At 45.5% G+C, this 17,649-nt stretch overlaps 1 protein-coding gene across 4 annotated transcripts in view; it reads left to right on the top strand.

The window, feature by feature from the left end:
* Nucleotides 1-17,649, top strand: part of DAAM2 (dishevelled associated activator of morphogenesis 2) — a 323,838-nt gene that overhangs the window by 223,398 nt on the left and 82,791 nt on the right. For all 4 annotated transcript variants that reach the window (XM_075925085.1, XM_006131756.4, XM_006131755.4 and 1 more), the window contains 8 exons: nucleotides 6,678-6,788; nucleotides 7,678-7,781; nucleotides 9,600-9,666; nucleotides 10,340-10,457; nucleotides 12,092-12,230; nucleotides 13,146-13,204; nucleotides 13,629-13,813; nucleotides 15,062-15,376. In XM_075925085.1, coding sequence (XP_075781200.1) covers nucleotides 6,678-6,788; nucleotides 7,678-7,781; nucleotides 9,600-9,666; nucleotides 10,340-10,457; nucleotides 12,092-12,230; nucleotides 13,146-13,204; nucleotides 13,629-13,813; nucleotides 15,062-15,376 — 1,098 coding nt within the window. The remainder of the gene's footprint in view (nucleotides 1-6,677; nucleotides 6,789-7,677; nucleotides 7,782-9,599; nucleotides 9,667-10,339; nucleotides 10,458-12,091; nucleotides 12,231-13,145; nucleotides 13,205-13,628; nucleotides 13,814-15,061; nucleotides 15,377-17,649) is intronic.

The following is a 17,649-nucleotide window of genomic DNA, read 5'->3' on the forward strand; positions in this document are numbered from 1 at the left end:
AACCCATATGTCGTAACAAACCCAAGTCAACTCAAGTGCCTCCTCTGTGTATCTTTTTTAAATTTTTCTCCAATTGATGATAAATCATTGCTGGGTCAGTGTGTGGTAACACATCTCATCTTGTATAGCTGGGCCTTTGAGACGTCACATTGAATGATTCACAGAAGCTTTTGTGAGCCTGGGGAAACTTACTTACTATCTCATCCAGGAATGAATGGAATGCACAAATAATTGCCCTTGTCAGATGTTTTTGCATTAGGGAAAAATATAAGTGTTTGCTTCCTCTTTAAAAAAAAATAGGATGAACAGCAGGGATACGCTCCTGCTTACTAGTTTTGGAAAGTCTGTGTCTGAAAGCTGGAATGGCATTTTCCTCCGCGCTTTCTCCACCAGATTGAACCCAAGCAGTTCTTATCTTGACACTGGTGACTTCTACAGCTCCTGCCACCCTCCACTCATTTGTGCTTCACAATGGATCAGTGGTGACAGCAAGTGAATGTGGTCAATGCTCAGTGAAAGGCAAAGAAGGAAGCTAGTGTCACATTCTAAGGTTCTCAGTTAATGCCTGTGACATAAAGCTTCATAGATCATCTATCAGGTGTGATCCACTATTACCCTCTAATGCTGGCATTGGTCTTGCCAGTCCCTTGACAGCTGGGCTTAGGAAGAAGGATCTGCTTGTCTCTGCTTTACTGGGAGATCTGGAACTTTCACGAAGGGGGTGAGGTGGCTGAGCCCAAGGACGTACTACGCAAGCCAGCTTGTGCCTTTTACTGTATGTGGCTGGGAGATAATAGAGGTCTGAGTCTGGATTTAATACAAGAAAACAATGACAATGTCCTTTCTGAGCAGCTCTTCATTCTGTGTCTTGGTCTGCAGCTTTAGAACCAAGATTTTGCAGATGCTTTACAGCTCCTTTAGCTTCCAAGGATAACTGGTGGGAAATGTCTCCCATCACATGAGCATTTCATAACACCTCTCAGTGCAAAAGTTCTCTGAAGGGTTTAGAGCTTCCTGCTCATGGGTGGTGTGTGAACCTAGGACCGGGAGAGAGAGACAAATCCCCAGCCCCTCCCCTGGCACCCAAGACCCCATCCCTGTCCCCCACGCCCCTCCCTTCTCCCCCCCCCCCCCCGCCATGGAGAGCCTGACAGACCCAGTCTTTCCCGAATCATGGGGAAGGGACACCCTCTCTTGTCCCTGGAGCACGGTCAATACCTGGCCCCCGCCTCCCCAGCTGGGGAGGACTGTTAGTACATGGCCCCAGCCTTGGCAGGGCTGAAGCCCAGGCAATGCCAAGAGACTGTTAAAGCCATGCTGAATGCAGAGTCTGGGAGCAGAGTATGGGCAGGGCCAGTTAGGCAGTTTGGGAAGACCTTCCCTTGCCTCTTATACCTGCCAACTTGTCTGGGCCTGGCAAGGGTCCTGGGGGTCCGGATGAATCGGCAAGCCTGGGCAGCAGCCTCCGCAGACTGGTCCAGTTATCATGGCCCGGCAGCAGCCGTGGCAGCCTGGTCCAGTTCTCAGGGCCCGGCAGCAGCCTCTGAGAGCAGCATGGCAAAGCCTTTCTCCTCTGGGGCTGAGGTAGAGCCTCTGGCCTGCTTGGCAGCCAAGCTCCAACTAAGTTTGGAGCTCCTCTTTTTATACCTCCAGCCCTGCCTTCCTGATTCCTGTGGTCGGGGCTGGGTGGTTCTGGCATCACCCACCAAGGGGTTCTTGAGGGAGTGTCCTTATCTGCATCAGTGGGAGGCCACGCTGACTCACAACACCCCGATCTGGCATCAACACAAGTAATCAATTAAAATTCTTCCTGAGCATTGAAGGTTAATCAAAAGCAAACACTATACAGAAGGAACAGGAGAATCATATTTTGAACATGCAGCATGGAAATAAATTTCTCTGGCTCCATTGTTCTTCATGACAAAAAAATGAAATTGTTGATTGGCCTCATGAAAAGAATGTCTGGGACCTCCCAAAAGGCTCTGCTCTGTTTCCATATAGATGATGATACAATACGCTGTTTAAGGAGACAGCAGATGAGCCAAAGAGGAAGGTGATTTCAGGATATCAGGCTTGGAAGCTGGCATATGTGAGACTTTTGGGTTGATAGAAAGTGGAAAATAGGTCTTCTTTGGAACCTGGCCTGAGCTCAATCTTTGTCATTGATCTAGGCTCTTACTACATTTAAAAGGCAGAGCTGCAGCAGTCCCAGAGTCGGTGCGAGCTGGGACTGCTCAATCCTGGCTCGCGCCGGTTCCAGGAGCTACCCCAGCTGCAGCTCTGAATAGCGCCTCCCCTTATTGACTAATTGTATAGTCAATACAAATTAGCCAGATACCGACTCCTTTACATCTTAGGTTGAACCAGAGCACATCTTTTAGAAAACGACTCACTGCTGTGTCTTGCACAGTAACTTAAAGATGAAGAAGTGCTAAAAGTCTGGACTTTTGCTTTAGAGTTGAATTTTGTGCTGGTGAAAGCTGCTGGACTGACACCAGTAGATGAGAACAGAGACAGCAGCTATGCAGCTTCGTTACTGTGTTTCAACCCTCACTAGCTGGGACCAGCCTGTGAAAGGATGAGTGAGGAACTCTGGCTTCATTGGCTATTAACAGGAGTGTTGTGAGCAAGACACAAGATGTCATTCTTCCGCTCTGCTCTGCGCTGATTAGGCTTCAGTTGGAGTATTGTGTCCAGTTCTGGGATACAATTTCAAGAAAGATGTGGAGAAATTGGAAAAGGTCCAGAGAAGAACAACAAAAGTGATTAAAGGTCTATCTAGAGAACATGAGCAATGAGCAGTGTTTCTCAAAGTGGTTCACAGATCCATTCTGAAAAACCTTCTCATTGGCCTCTCCGGTTTGTGTATCAGCTCCATAGCCACGGATCCTCATGGCTCCCACTGGCTCCAGTTCGCTGTTTGCAGCGAAGGGGAGCTATGGAAAGTGGTGTGGGCTGGGCCGCTGCTTCCTGCGGCTCCCCTTGGCTTTAAACAGTGAACCAGAGCCAATGGGAGCCATGAGGCTCCATGGCTGCAGAGTAGATAAATAAACAAACCATCGGCCAGTTAGCAATTTTCTCAGGGTGTGTCTACACAGCACTCTTAGCTCAAAATAAGCTACACAATTTGCATAGTGCAAATTGTGTAGCTTATTTTGAGTGTATTTCGAAATAGCTTATTTCATGATTTGGTTACAGCAGCAAATTTCGAAATAAACCTCTGTTCCAAAATGTCCCTTAATCCTCATGGAAGAAGGTTTACAGGGGCATCGGAATAGCGCACCTGTTATTTCGAAAGATATTTCAAAATAACGGGCGTGCTGTCAAGACACAGAATAGCTATTTTGATATCCAGAAATATCCCGAAATAGAGCCGCAGTGCAGACGTACCCTCAGTGTGGATCCATGGACTACTTTGAGAAACTCTTCCTATGAGAGAAGACTGAAAGAACTGGGCTTTAGAAAAGAGAAGACTGAGAGGGGACATGACAGCAGTTTTCAGGTATCTAAAAGGGTGTCATAGGGAGGAGGGCGGGGGAGGGGGAATTGTTCTCCTTGGCCTCTGCTTCTTGTCCTATCTGCTATGGGCTTAAACTGCAGCAAGGGAGGTTTAGGTTGGACATTAGGAAAAAGTTCCTAGCTGTCAGGGTGGTTAAACACTGGAATAAGTTGCCCAGGAAGGTTGTGGAATCTCCATCTCTGGAGATATTTAAGAGCAGGTTAGACAGACACCTGTCAGGAATAGTGCTGGGTCCTGCAGTGAGAGCAGGGACTGGACTCGATGACCTCTCAAGGTCCCTTCCATTTCTAGTGTTCTATGGTTCTAGTCACTTTGTCAGATTCTCTGCTGAAACTGCCAAGAAGGGTGCCCCTTTGGATGGCATGTTGCATCATGTGAAAACCTGTGCTCCTGGGACTGGACTGAGATCTGACAATTCATTTCACACGAGGCATCAGATGATTACAACTTTTTGGCCAACACTAACTCAAGTTAGATTTGAACCCATGGGACATAGAGGTGAAAAGCTCCATATGCCGTTACCAGTTCTCTGAGCCAGTTAGTCCCTCACTCATGACTTTTTATGGCTTCTTTGTAAGAACAAACAGCATTCATCACTAATAATGAAGACCATGAACTATGTTTTTAGTGACTCTGAAAGTGGCCTTTCTTTCCCACTCCACAATGGTAACAGTGCAGTTCTCCCATCTTGACAGCAATGGTACACCATATCCTTTTCCCCTTTGCCCCTCTTGTTACCAACTGACCCCTATTCTTCTTGAAATCCCCATTCTCCATCACAGCTGCTCATTGGGTTTGTATTTATCATTTTCCCAATAGCAGTAGCAATGAATGTCAGTGTGTGTGTCTCTCTCTCTCTTTTGGATCTTCTTTGGCAACCTCTCTCAAGGAGTCAATGAGTAAATGTGAGACAGCTGTTGTTGGAACCATTTTCTCCCAGAGAATGGTTAGTTTTATTTTCCCTTCTCACTGTTTCTTGTCTTTTCTTGGTGGAATTCCTTAATGATTTTCCTTTTTCCTCGCTTTTACCCCCCCTCCCCCCAGGAACAAGGAAGTGAGAGTCAGTTTTATTTATTGGCAGCTGTCTTCAGCCTCTATATAACTCACTGATAGCTTCAGATTGGAAAAATGATCATTTCTAACTTGCACATGCCTACGGGAGGTGGATGAGTGTATGGAGACGACACATTTAATTCTGAACCAAAGAACGTTGTATTCTCCTTGGTACAGGTTGATGCTCAGTCTTAAGTCATCTCTGTCCTCCCGGGCAAGAATGTTACTACCCAGAATGCCTACTATAGTACAACACAGAGACACACCAGGAAATGAAAAAGTAGTAGGGAGATTACAAAAGGAAAGCTTGCACTTTGGGCCAATTGCTTATTTTGGTTAAGTTGCTATAACTCTATGGTGTAACTCTTTTAATTTAAGAGATATTACTCCTGTTTTATACCAGTGGAGCTAGGATCAGAATCCAAACGACGGTCAGGACCCAAACTATTGTAACTCCATTGAAATGAGTGTAGTTACAACAGTTTGCACTAGGCATGTCTGGTAGCATGCAATTGTATAATCATGTAACTGCATCACATTTTAGCAGTTACAAAACTATTTGAGGCCCTACTGGTCCAACTCCTGGGGAGCCTCCTGCCACCCAGTACTGCTGCCTCTGTATCAAACTTAAAAAAAAAAAAACCTGGCTTCTTACACAGACCAACTCCCGCCTGCCACGCTACGCTGCTGCCTATGATGCAGAGGCAGTAGAGGGGGTGGGGGAAGGAATGTGTGTAGTTGACAATAAGCCCAGGCTTATTGATTATGTAATTGTTTACACATTGACATCCCTTGTTTACACCAAATGAGGATCCGGCTCCACCTCTATTCATGAGTTGAGCCTAACCAGGCTTGGCACCAAAACACGTTAACTATTGTATTTGTTTTTAATTCTTTTCTACCCCACAATAACATCTGTCAGTGCTCCTAAGCCCACTGGTGATATCCCAGAAAGAATTGTTTTCTAACACCATAAATATTGGATTCCATGATCATTGTGAGTGACAGTGATGTACTCTGGGATATCGCCAGTGACCCGGCAAGATTTAATAAAGATTAGCTCAAAGCCATTTGAGTGCCAAATGCTGCTGTAGCTTGTTTTGTGATGGGGGGGGGAGGGGGGGACATCAAAGCAGATATCTGGGTTTAACTCCACTTCCACATTAGCTGTGCCACTCACTGTTAAGCTCTAAAGCAGGGGCAGGGAACCTTTTCAGGGTCGGGGCCACTGCCCACAGGAAAATCAGTCGGGGGCTGCACACAAGTGAGAAACAAAAAAGCCTTCACTGAAGTGGCCCCTGACTGAGAGGGAGAAAGACACTCCTCATGCTCCCCTCATGCACCAGAGCGTTGGGGGCCCAAGCTAGTAGACTTTGTGTGTTCCAGCCCCGTGGTGGGGCAGTGCGGGGGAGGCTGAAGCACCAACTCGGGCTTCCCAGTGTTTTGGGGGGAGCCCCATCCCTTCCTGTTGTATGTAAATACACAGGAGAAGCTTTTAACAACTCAGGCAAAACTCTGCTGTATGTGTCAACTTAACAGAACCATGGGAACAAGTGGAAACTAAACCCCCTCCAAGGTCTACATGCACTTCTGGGGGTTCTTCTCCCCTCAGGGTACTTAATACTGTGGGATGCTCTATCTTCCCTCTCGGCACTGGTAGAACCCACTGTGCTAGGGTTCAAGAAAAGAATGATAAATTATCTGGATGCCACTTGTATAAATGGGCCAAGATGCATTAACCATGGAGATTCTGCCTAGCAAGTGCAGAACTAAACTGACTGGCAGATCTGGGGTAGGCAATCGTCTCTTACAGCTGCCATATAGATCATACTGGCAAGGACTTTAATGGGAAATTGGGGTTTTGCAGGAATTCTCTCTCAGAATCAAGTGGGTATTTTATTATTGTCACTGAGTGCCCCAAATTGTAATGAATGTGGACAGGTAGATGTAGCCCCTCCTCGAAGCATTTTAAGCAGCGATGTGACCCATCAAAGGCAGGCTGAGTACAGCTCGCTGTGAATAGATAGAGGGCAATGTGGGGGCTGTGCAGGGGAAACAATGAACGTCTGCTCTAGGCTCTCTCAGCTCCCCCCTTGTGTTTCAGACACTGTTGAATGAGCTAGACCGAAGCATGGGGCGCTATCGGGACGAGGTGAATCTCAAAACAGCCATCATGTCCTTTATCAATGCTGTTCTGAATGCTGGTGCGGGCGAGGTGAGTCACTGCCCTGAAAATCCCATCTGCAGCAGAGCCGTTGCTACTGAGTTACTTGCTTTGGAAAGGTCTATTAGACCAATGTGCAAGTCCTCACAGTGTTATCGAGTGGACTTAGTTCTTGGAAAAGGTGCTCGACTGGTCATAGCAATCCTAACTTACATCCTCTTTCTCACTCTTTGCTTGTGACTCCCCCTTGAACTTGCCTCCTGTGCAGAGACTTCCAAATATACCAGTGCGGGGGGGTGGGGGGGGGCGGGAGGTTGTGAGGAGCCCGGGGTTGAACATAATTTTTCCAGGCTCTGTACAAACTTGAAACATGGGCCCCGTCGCACACACATACCATGATTTGCAGTCTGGGCCAGGCTCCAGCAGAGTGTACACTTCCCCTCCCCCACACATGTGGGGACCCTGTGAGGAGCATACATGGAATTTGAATGAAGCCTCCAAAATCCTTTTCACTTGTGACCCTGACATCGAAGTGACCTGATCTTGGCTCATAGAACAAATGCTGATTGCTTTGCTCTTCCTCTGTCCTCTGCTGAAGAATTTGTGGAGCACCTTTTTGTCTCTGAGTGCTCCAGTTCCACAGGGATACATGGAGCTGATGGCAGTTATAGGAGGACTAGGTTTGAAAGGGGAATAGTAGGATACACAGTCACTCTAGAATGACATATGGTGACTGAAGACCTGATTTAAACTTGCTTTTTGATGCAAGAGCAGGATTGTTGAGAGAAATTCTGAGTAGAAGCAGGGGATATGAGCCTACCTGTACACTCTGAAAAGTGGGAGAAGTGATACTCAAAGTAAGAATTTACCTGTAAGTGCATCTGTCAAAATCTTTTGGAATCTGCTGAGTTGTTTTTCCCCCCTCCCCCCTTTCTGTAAGGACAATTTGGAATTCCGATTGCACCTGAGATATGAGTTTCTGATGCTGGGTATTCAACCTGTTATTGACAAGCTAAGAGGACATGAAAATGCAACTTTAGACAGGTGAGTCATGATGTTTTACCATAGTTGCTCAGTTATGGAGCAGTGGTAGCTGTTATAGAAATAAGGTTTCCATCTGAGTTTCAATGTAAGCTTGCTTTTGGCTCTCTCTCTAAAAGTCACCACAAAAAGGAGTATCTTCATCACAATTGGTACATTGGTTGTGAAGGCAACATGAACATTTTTGAACAAGAATTTCCAGAATTGTGCTTCTGAGATATAGATGACCACCAGAATCCAAAATGAGTTTAAAATGAGTTTATTTTGCCACTTTTAAAAGCAAACAAACACTCCTCCCCCCAACTTTGATAGGAAAGAGACAGAACCAGCATTCAATACATACGTCAAATCAACACCTAGCACACAGGATCAATGTTCTGGTTTTTAAACTCATATTTTATACGCTAGAATATTAAATAGGCTCTCCAGTGTGGCACATTGGCCCTGGTGACTTACATTAAATTCTGTAGCTTCCTGCACTGAATGAGACAGCTTACCTTGGGCTCTGCAGAAATCTACAACCCAAAATAAACTCCTTATAACAACCAAGCTATGTGATTTGATCAAGAAACTTGAGGATCTTGAATGAGCTGTGCAGAATAATGAGGAGCCTGTAGAAGTTTATCAGATTAGAAACCTAAGAAGCTATGGAGGGTGATGTTTAGAGAAGGGTTTGTGGAGCAAACTCTCTCCTGTGGCCCACCTATGCGTGGAGAGGAAATGCCCTGCTGCTGCCCTGCTATCACCCTCATTATTCTAGTTCAAATAACCCAGGACAGGGCTGGTCTGGAGGCACCAAATGGCTTGGAGAGTGTCAGTGAGTTTATGGCCATAAATTATATATGGAGTTTGCAAGTGTCCCATCAAAACTAGAGTTTCCTTCAAACCTCGGTCTGGCTGGGAATACTGTGCGTGAAATTTCTACCCAAGGGTTAAAGCATGACATGGTTCAGCCTAACACTTTGTATAAATACTGGGTTAAATCCAATTGCCTCTCATGAAGGATAGTGCCTCACGTCTTTGACTCTGAATATGGCAGTGTGTTGCTGGGCTTTGCCTTTTACACACACGTCCCATTGTATTAGCGCTGTATCGAGCCAGATTGCGCTCTATTATGCTGGTCAAAAACTGGTTAAATGGTGGAAGATAGATATGTTACTCTGGACTGGCACCACTGTACATGATGTGAGAATCTGGCCCATTTGACTGTTGATGATTCTTTATCCAAATAACCAAGTATGTCCAACAGGATTTCAGTCGGGCTGCTGAACTCACAAGTTGGAACAAGGTTTAACTAAGAGCAAGAAGCCCTGAGGGCTAGCGTGATTGAAGAGGGCCCCAAGAACCATGACAAAATGTCCTGTGTTTCATAGAATACTTGAAATTCTCTGTGCTACATGTCATAAACAAAATGCGATTTTTTTCCAGCAGTCTGGCCAGCAAGCAAGGCATATGGATTCTCCCCCTGTGTAGTAGATGGTATTGCCAGTCACGATACAGCATGTCATACACCTATTTTCATTTTTAGGCTGTAAAAGCAGTAATAACCTTGCCCTATGGAGTTAAATGGGGATTAACAACTCATCGAACATGAGGCCATTCACATCTCCCAGCTTAGTCATTCAGTCCCATGAAACATTCAGTCCTCTGAATGTAAATATCCCATGGTGTTCAGACAGTCCCTTGACAGGGGAGGGAGGAGGGAATTGCCTCATCATCCCTGCCAATATTGCCACCCTCTTGAAGGGAATAGAGTTCCCCTTCTCCCTGCCACAGCTGCGGTCCACACAAATTGGTTGGATTTGTTTTCCTCTTTCCTAGGCACTTGGATTTCTTTGAGATGGTGAGGAATGAAGATGATCTGGAACTTGCGAAGCAGTTTGATGTTGTGAGTTGCTTCTGTGGGAGCTGGAGTTGAATATCTGCTTTGACTGCTCAATAAAAAGCCTGCAGCTTCCCAAGCTGTCAGCAGCACAGAACAGCCTTGGCTGCTAGAGGGAGAATGGCTGCTCTTTTGCTGTTTCTCATGTACAGAACAGGGATCATACCTATGAATGATGACTATATTGAACACTGACATGGCTCCTGCAGAAGGGCTTTGGACAACGGCATTATGCAGCATGTCAGTGACAGAAGAGGGCTGGGTTGTTGGGAACATTCCCAATAGGGATGGGCTGAACCAAAATTCTGGATCCAATATGCCTTTACTTTGAGCTCTGGGCGTGGCGCAGACCATTTTGAGCTCTGGGCATGGCGCAGACCATTTCCGAGTTTTCAAATAGCAAATTTGTGGTATGTTTCTGAAAGCTGTCAGTTGTGAAGACAGGCTGGAATTTTAGAAGAGAGGGCTAGAGGGAGGAGTGCTTACTACAACCAGGTGTAGCAGTGCTGAACCCAAAGCCCCCTTCTCAGTGAAGCCCCTCTGCTAGGTTATCATAAGGCAAATGCTGCCTTTTGAGGTCTGCCCGTGTCTGTTTTTAAAGACTTTTCACTCCTAGATCCATTTCCCATTCTGTATATTTCTCTCAGTCTCTTACATGTTATTTCTGTGCCTGCTCCAGATTCACATTGATACCAAAAGCGCCTCTCAGATGTTTGAGATGATCAAGAAGAGACTGAAGCACACGGATGCCTATCCCTATTTGCTGTCAGTCCTTCAGCATTGTTTGCAGATGCCTTGTGAGTACATCTTAGCTTCTTAGGTCAAAGGGATGTGGGATGCCTTGCTATAAAAAGGGCCAATAGATCACAGGAGGAAATGCACTTTCTCTCTGATGCAGGTTGTACAGACACTGTGGGTAAAGGAGCTGGGATTTGACACTGACCCCAGCCTGTGGATTTTGGAAGCTTGCAAACTAACAAGTGGCAGCTTCACTTCACTCTGTATTTGCAAACAAAATTAAGAAATTGGGGGCCTCCTATTTGTCACAAACCAAGGGTTTTTTGTGGGGGAGTTAAAGTAGAAAGTTCAAAGGAGAAACAGAACTCTTGTGCTCAAGGTCTGCCCAGGAGTGGATGCCAGTTTGATTTTTACCACTATGCAGTAAGGAATGTAAAAAAATTAATTAAAACCTTTGTTGTCTGTTGATGGGAAATGCTCAGTAAACATGTTTTTGGGCTGCTGTCTCACGGTAATGCATCAGGCTCTAAGACTTTAATCAGAAACCATATCAGCATTTTTTTTTGAAGGTCATGGCCTGAATGGGGTTCTTGGTTATTTCATTAAATAATCAGTTGGTACGGTAATTACTGATTGATGCTTCTAAAGGTAGTGGCCAAGAAAGGGGCTTTAACAGGATCATTATGCAGTAGCTTTAGTAAACTTCACCTAGGCTTGAGCAGCGAGACTGAGAAAATTAGCAGGGGGGGTGGGGATAACCCTCCTGATGTCTTTCCAAGAGGCTACATGCAGTATGTTATGAGGCATCTTCTGGATTTCAAAGTACAGGCAACCATCTACCAGCTATATGACACAGTTAATTCTTTAATGTGGTACAAGACATCACATATGTTTTGGTTGCTCAGGGAGAGCCCAGAATATGCTACCGGAAGAGGGCTAAACATGATAGGAATGTTGTCAGGTTAGAGACACAGTTCAGAAGTTTTGAAGTATTTAATAAAAACACGTTTTAAAGAGCCAGACGTTGAAATCCATTGGGCTAATCTGTAGTGCATTTCCCACTGTTGGGTATACGCTCTATATATTCTTATTTGTGATGGATCCTGGCCCCTCTAACACATACCAGAGGGACCAGTCTCTTAAAAAAAAACAAATGGGTAATTTTTTTATAGCTTGTTATGGCCACAAAGTTTTTTTTCTTGAATTAAATTACAGATAGCTGAGCATGTAAATGGTGACTATAAATATTTGTAAAGTACCTGGCCACATGGTATGTAGGTACCTCCATCTCCCCAAAAAATCAGCCCCCCATAAGTAGCAAAGTCACAAGTCTGACTTATGGAAACATAGCTGTAGGTGCATTTCTGTACACACTTTCCTGATCTGCAGTAGGAATCATGAAAATTGGGTGTGCAAATTCAACGCATGATTGTGCATGTGCTTTTCACACTAGTCTGATTTAATAGGATTTTACACCTCAAGTGTAAATGACAACGCAAGATACCATGGAACCAAGACCTGTGTTCTATAACTTACCTGCAATGGGTCAATAACACCACCTCTCCAAACTGTTTTGTTAAGGTGGGTAAAAAGAAAGCAAGGAAAATTGTTCTGTCATGTGGGGAATACAGAGATTCCAAGCACTTTCCGATGCTAATAGCAACCTTTTGTACATTGGTGTTTTTCCCTGCAGATAAGCGGAATGGGGGACATTTCCAGCAGTGGCAGCTGTTAGATAGAATACTACAACAAATCATTCTTCAGGATGAGAAAGGGGATGATCCAGATATAGCTCCACTGGACAACTTCAATGTCAAGAACATCATTAAGATGTAAATTGTATTAATTATTCTTTCTTAACCCTGTAATCCAGCACTTTAGTTGTAAAGGGTACTTAAAAAAATGCCAGGTTCCTGCATGGTGGAATTTCCATCTGTGTTATAATTTATTGTAGTCTGCTGTAAATTTTCTAGTTAATTACTTTCCAAACTACAACTTAATCTGCTCCTTATTTTCCAGTGTCTATATTACTTTCCTCTGTTCTTTGAGTTCTGTTAGCTATGGAGTGATGGAAAATCAAGAAGAAACCACAAAATGTTAACAAATTGTATTACATTCTATGAGCTGCTTCATGTGAGAGAGGTGGTCACATGAACCCTTCATCCACCCCCCTCCCTGCACCCGCTCAATGTATAGCATTAAACAACAATGCAGGTGTATCCATCATCTGTAGCATCAAATATTGGCTACTGAAAATACTGAATTAGCTAGACCAGTAGTCTGACCCAGTATAGAACTACAGGCAGTCCCCGGGTTACGTACAAGATAGGGACTGTAGGTTTGTTCTTAAGTTGAATTTGTATGTAAGTCGGAACTGGTACATATTGTAGGGGAAACTCTAGCCAAACATTTCTCCAGAGCTCAGTTTTATTCTCCTGCACCTCACTTCCCTCAGTCCTTTATTCTCAAGCTGAGGTGTCTGCTGAGAAAAGCTGCTCCGTGTCTCCCTGGTCTGCTGGGCGGGGCTCTAGCTTTGCATCTCCCTAGTCTGCTGGGGGGAAGCAGCTGGTGCGGGGTTGCCTCACCCCGTTTGTAAGTAGGGATCCGATGTAAGTCAGATCCATGTAACCCGGGGACTGCCTGTACTACAATACAGCAAGTTGTCTCTTCCACTCATCTTTCATTGTAGCTAGCTGCCCACAGAATAGCTCAGAACAGACCATAAATGATCTGGTTTCATCTTTCAGGCTGGTGAATGAGAATGAAGTGAAACAATGGAGGGATCAGGCAGAAAAATTCAGAAAAGGTACGTGGTCTTTGAAGAACAGAGGGAGATGACCTGCCTTTAACCACCCAATGATGAAGAGTAGAGATGAAGATGACATTTTTCACCCTCCAGGCCATATCCCCTTGGGAGAATGTTTGCATAGCCCTAGTGGTATATTTCCCAATGCTTTCTTTAGTCTAGTTTAAATTACTCAACTGATGGGGTTTCCACAGATTTTCACAGATGATTATTCCACAGCCAGAGAAGCCACCTCTACCAAGTAATATATCCTGAAAGTCAGTCTACATATTCCTTTGCCCAGTTTCATCCCATTGCGTTGAGTAATAATCCCTTACCAGTGTGCATTATTTATCTCAATCTATCTCACATCTGCTTAGCAAGCTTTCATAGGTTTTGCTTCATCAGTCATGCTCCCTCGTTCTCTTTGCACTGCCCTCTGTAGAACATGCAGAGCTGTTGAGCAGACTGGAAAAGAAAGAGAGAGAATGCGAGATAAAGACCCAAGAGAAAGATGAAATGATGAAGACATTAAACAAGATGAAGGACAAGCTGCAGAAAGAATCCTTGGAACTGCGTCAGACCCGGGGCCAAATGACTGACCTGGTAGCACAATTCAATGAGTTCTCGGTACGAGGTTGGGAACTTTTCCTCTCCTGCTTTCACCCACAGAAGTGAAGTGAACAGTGAGCAAAGGTGCAGTACCGTAGATTGTGTCTTTCCCCCACATGGAGGTAGGCTGATCTGTGCTGCAGTCAGAAGTATGATTGCAGCATGGGTCGACACACCTGCACCAGCATTACCCATGCCATGCAAACATGGCTACAAGTAGCAATGAAGACATGGCAGCATGGGCTTCAGTCTAGCTTGCACAAGCACACCGAGAATCCTCCAAGCATGTCTGCACTGCTAACCTGTGCTGATGCCCATGCTGCTGCATCTTCTCAGCTGTTTGTACATCTTCTACCTTAATTAAAACTAGTACAGATATGCCAGCCAATGTTGCAATCACACCTCTGATGGCAGCAAAGATGCACCAGTAAAGGCTACATAGGTCTGCATTAGGGACCATGGTAAGTGCCCTGGTAATAGGGGTCAGTGCCCATATGGCTATAGCTAGTCTGTCCCATTCTTTCTTTGTAATCACCCTCTTCATTTACCCATGCACAAATAGCCGAGGGATACATGTCCTTCCCCACAGTGCAGCGTTTGTCCATAGTTTGTGTTGAAAACCCCAAGTGGGACAGCCTCTCGCTCCTAGGGGCAGCTGGAGGAATGCAGATGTCTCCAGTTCTCAGAGTGTAGGAAATGGAGGTGATAAATGCTCACTGGGGGGCCTTTGAAGGGACTGTGGCTGCACTCTACAGGCCTAACCTTTCCAGGAGCTACCTCCTGCCTGGTACAGCACCTTCTTCACTCCCCTTGTGCCTCTGCCTCCAGAAGCCTAAATGCAGCCCTTAGAAGCTGGTCACTATGGATAGGGGCTTCCCGCCTGTCTGTGCTGCTGGCGGGGTTAATTGGCACGTATTCGCTATTTTAAAAATCATGCATCAGCCCTTCCTCCCAATTTGTGAGATTACAATCAAAACTACATTTTGCCTCCTTTCACAGGCTTTCTGTGGTTTTAAGTGTTTTAAGGGTCATATTTCGAGCTCTTTTCTGCTAGCATGAGGGCTAGAAACTTACTTTTTGACTTCTAAATGAAAGGTGAGATTCTTCCTTATCACAAAATTCTGCAATCTGGGGCTTTAAGGAAAACACCAGAGAGAATTATACATGAGTGGACCACATGATGTTATTGCATATTTAAACATTCTCTGCTTATTTCTCTTTTTGTTTGTTCGTTTGTTTTGTTTTTTATTTTGTTTTGTTTTCCAGCAAGGAGGTGGCATTTCCTTTCCACCTCCTCCCCCACCTCCTCCTGGTGGCCCCTTAGTTTTACCCTGCTCTCTGATGGAGTGTTTACCCCCCGTGCCACCTCCACTCCCATTCTCCAGCTGTCCCCCTCCGCCTGCTCCACCACCTCCACCAGGCGGACCACCGCCCCCACCGGGAGCCCCTCCTTTCTTCAGTCTGGGGATGATGCCCCCTCCCACAACTACTTTCAGCAGCAGCGGGACCAATCTGAGGAAGAAATCTGTCCCACAACCTTCTCACCCTCTGAAATCCTTCAACTGGGCCAAACTGAGTGAGGTAAGGCACTGCAACACCCTCCACACCTCAGCTGTCCTAATCAAGCATTGTCTGGGCTTGGCTGGTGCCTCTGGGGAGACTTTCTGGGTGCCAGAAGTTGATGCCTTAGTGTCTCTCTTCAGATCAAGGTTTCTGGCTGAGGAGGGGAGAGGGCATTGTATTCTCTTCCACAAGGTTTCACAGCTGCACTGGAACCCTTGGGTCTGAACCAGTTGTATTTTCAGCAGGCCCTAGTGTAGGACTTCAGCCATGAATCTCATCCTGATGGACTGCATTATGACCAAGGCACTGCCTAGACTCTCCTGAATCAGATCCAGGTGGGTCTGTAAGTAGGGCCCAGTCACAGTGGATCTTATGACATAAAACCAGAACCAGGTGTCCTCATCGCTAAAACCTAGCACTAGCCCCTTCCTGTAGACTCCCATCAGGGAACAGGAGCATCCCTATAGAGTGATCAGCCAGTACGTTTCGGGCAGAGGCAACACAAACGTTGTGAAGTTTATTTCTAAATTGGCCTCCATTAACTTGGCAGGGGCAGCCTCTCAGAGGAGACAGCTGCTCATCACTGTACGGCTCATGTTGTCATGGCTGTACGTGAACCCATATCTGCCCCTTTCACAGTCAGGCTTGCAGCTTATTGCCTTTACTTTCCCTCTGGGTAGGAGAATTTCTCAGTGATGCTGCCATGAGAAAGGGAGAAGAATTCAAACTTGCTGTTGCCTAATGCACTCCTTTTCTGCCACCCTTGCAGCCACTCCCACCCCTCTGCTTCTCTTCCTTCTGCTGGATTTTCCTTGTTTCCCCTTCTCTTTTGGGTGTTCTTTTTCCACAGAATTTTTTTAAAATGTCTGTTGAATTTGGATAGCTGCCTAGAAACCCACGTTCTTTTTTATACTGAAACTCACCCAGGGCCCTACTCAGGCATTCAGAATGAGTGTCTGGGGACCTCTGGAATGCCACAGGAATTCACTCTCTCTCCCTTTCTTTAAAATAAAGCAAAGTGAAATATTTGCTGCGCCGTCTGTGCTTGTCTGTCAGGGCCACATGGGGGTGTGGGAGAGAATGTCAGAGTAGGGAGTTATTTTCCTTTCCAGAACATGGGACTTAGTGCGCTGAAGAAAAGAAATAATAACACTGTATGTAGTTTAAAAAAGCGAGAGGCACAGGTGTTTCTGGTTAGTGCATAGTAACCACAGGCTTCTCCTGCCCTGTGGTTAGGACTGGAGGCAGCTGTGCTAATATTGAAGGCATAGGCAGTGAGGTGAGTAAAAGTTGCTATTTTGGGAAACATGAACCAGTTTGGGGAGTTGTAGAAGGCAGGATATTCTTTTGGGAGCTTTGGTCAGTATTAGTGAACTCTCTGTAGATCCCTGAGACTGTGATGCTATCAGAGGTGGGGGCATGGGTATTTGGGTTGGTTGGTTGGTTGTGGCACATTTTGTTGAAGCATCAGTAGACATGGCTCACTGGAAGGGGAAGGAACATGTGTGAGCCATTCCTCTCAGAGCTGGGGTTTCCCCAAGCTGCCACTGGGCACTACCTCTCTGCTTATTGCTGCGGAGAGTAATTTACAGGTTTTAACTCTACTGTCGAAACCCAGTGTTGAGCCAGAGCGTGGCTAGTTTGAGGGAGTCATCTTTAGTTTTATTTATTTATTGGCATTTCTATGGTGCGCATCCCTCTGGGCTCTGCGCTCCGCTCAAATACTCATTAAGCCTCACAACCAATCCACCTTATAGAAGGTGGTAGCTCTAGCGTACACATAGGAAAGCTGAGGCATAGAAGTGGTTTATTATCTGTATCACAGTAGCATCTGGATTTCCCCAGTCCAGATCCAGGGCCCAATATGCTGGGTACTGTACATACTCATGGAGACAGGGCCCTGTGATCTAAATAGACATGGCTAGCAAAAGAAAAGTTTTGTAAGTGATTTCACAAGGTCACATGTGGCATCTGTGGCAGAAATGGGGATGAAATCCAAATCTCCTAATTCTCAGCCTGTGCCTTAACTACAATACCTTCCTTTCTCCCCAAAGAGCTGATGAAGGAACTTGGTGATTTCTTGGACCTCAGCATGTTTTGAGGTGAATCAGGATAAAGGTTTGAGGATTCATACCCAGGCCAGCAGGACTCCTAATTCTATAGAGAGTAACCCATTCCCTCTGGACAAAACAGGGAATAGCACTGACAATCTTCAGAAGGAGCAGTTTGTATTTGCTGCATTTTTAGGAGGGTGGAGTGAATGGAAATGGGAGGAATCCCAGGCGACCTCC

Source organism: Pelodiscus sinensis, chromosome 3 (assembly GCF_049634645.1).
Source record: "Pelodiscus sinensis isolate JC-2024 chromosome 3, ASM4963464v1, whole genome shotgun sequence".
Taxonomy (NCBI): Eukaryota; Metazoa; Chordata; order Testudines; family Trionychidae; genus Pelodiscus; species Pelodiscus sinensis.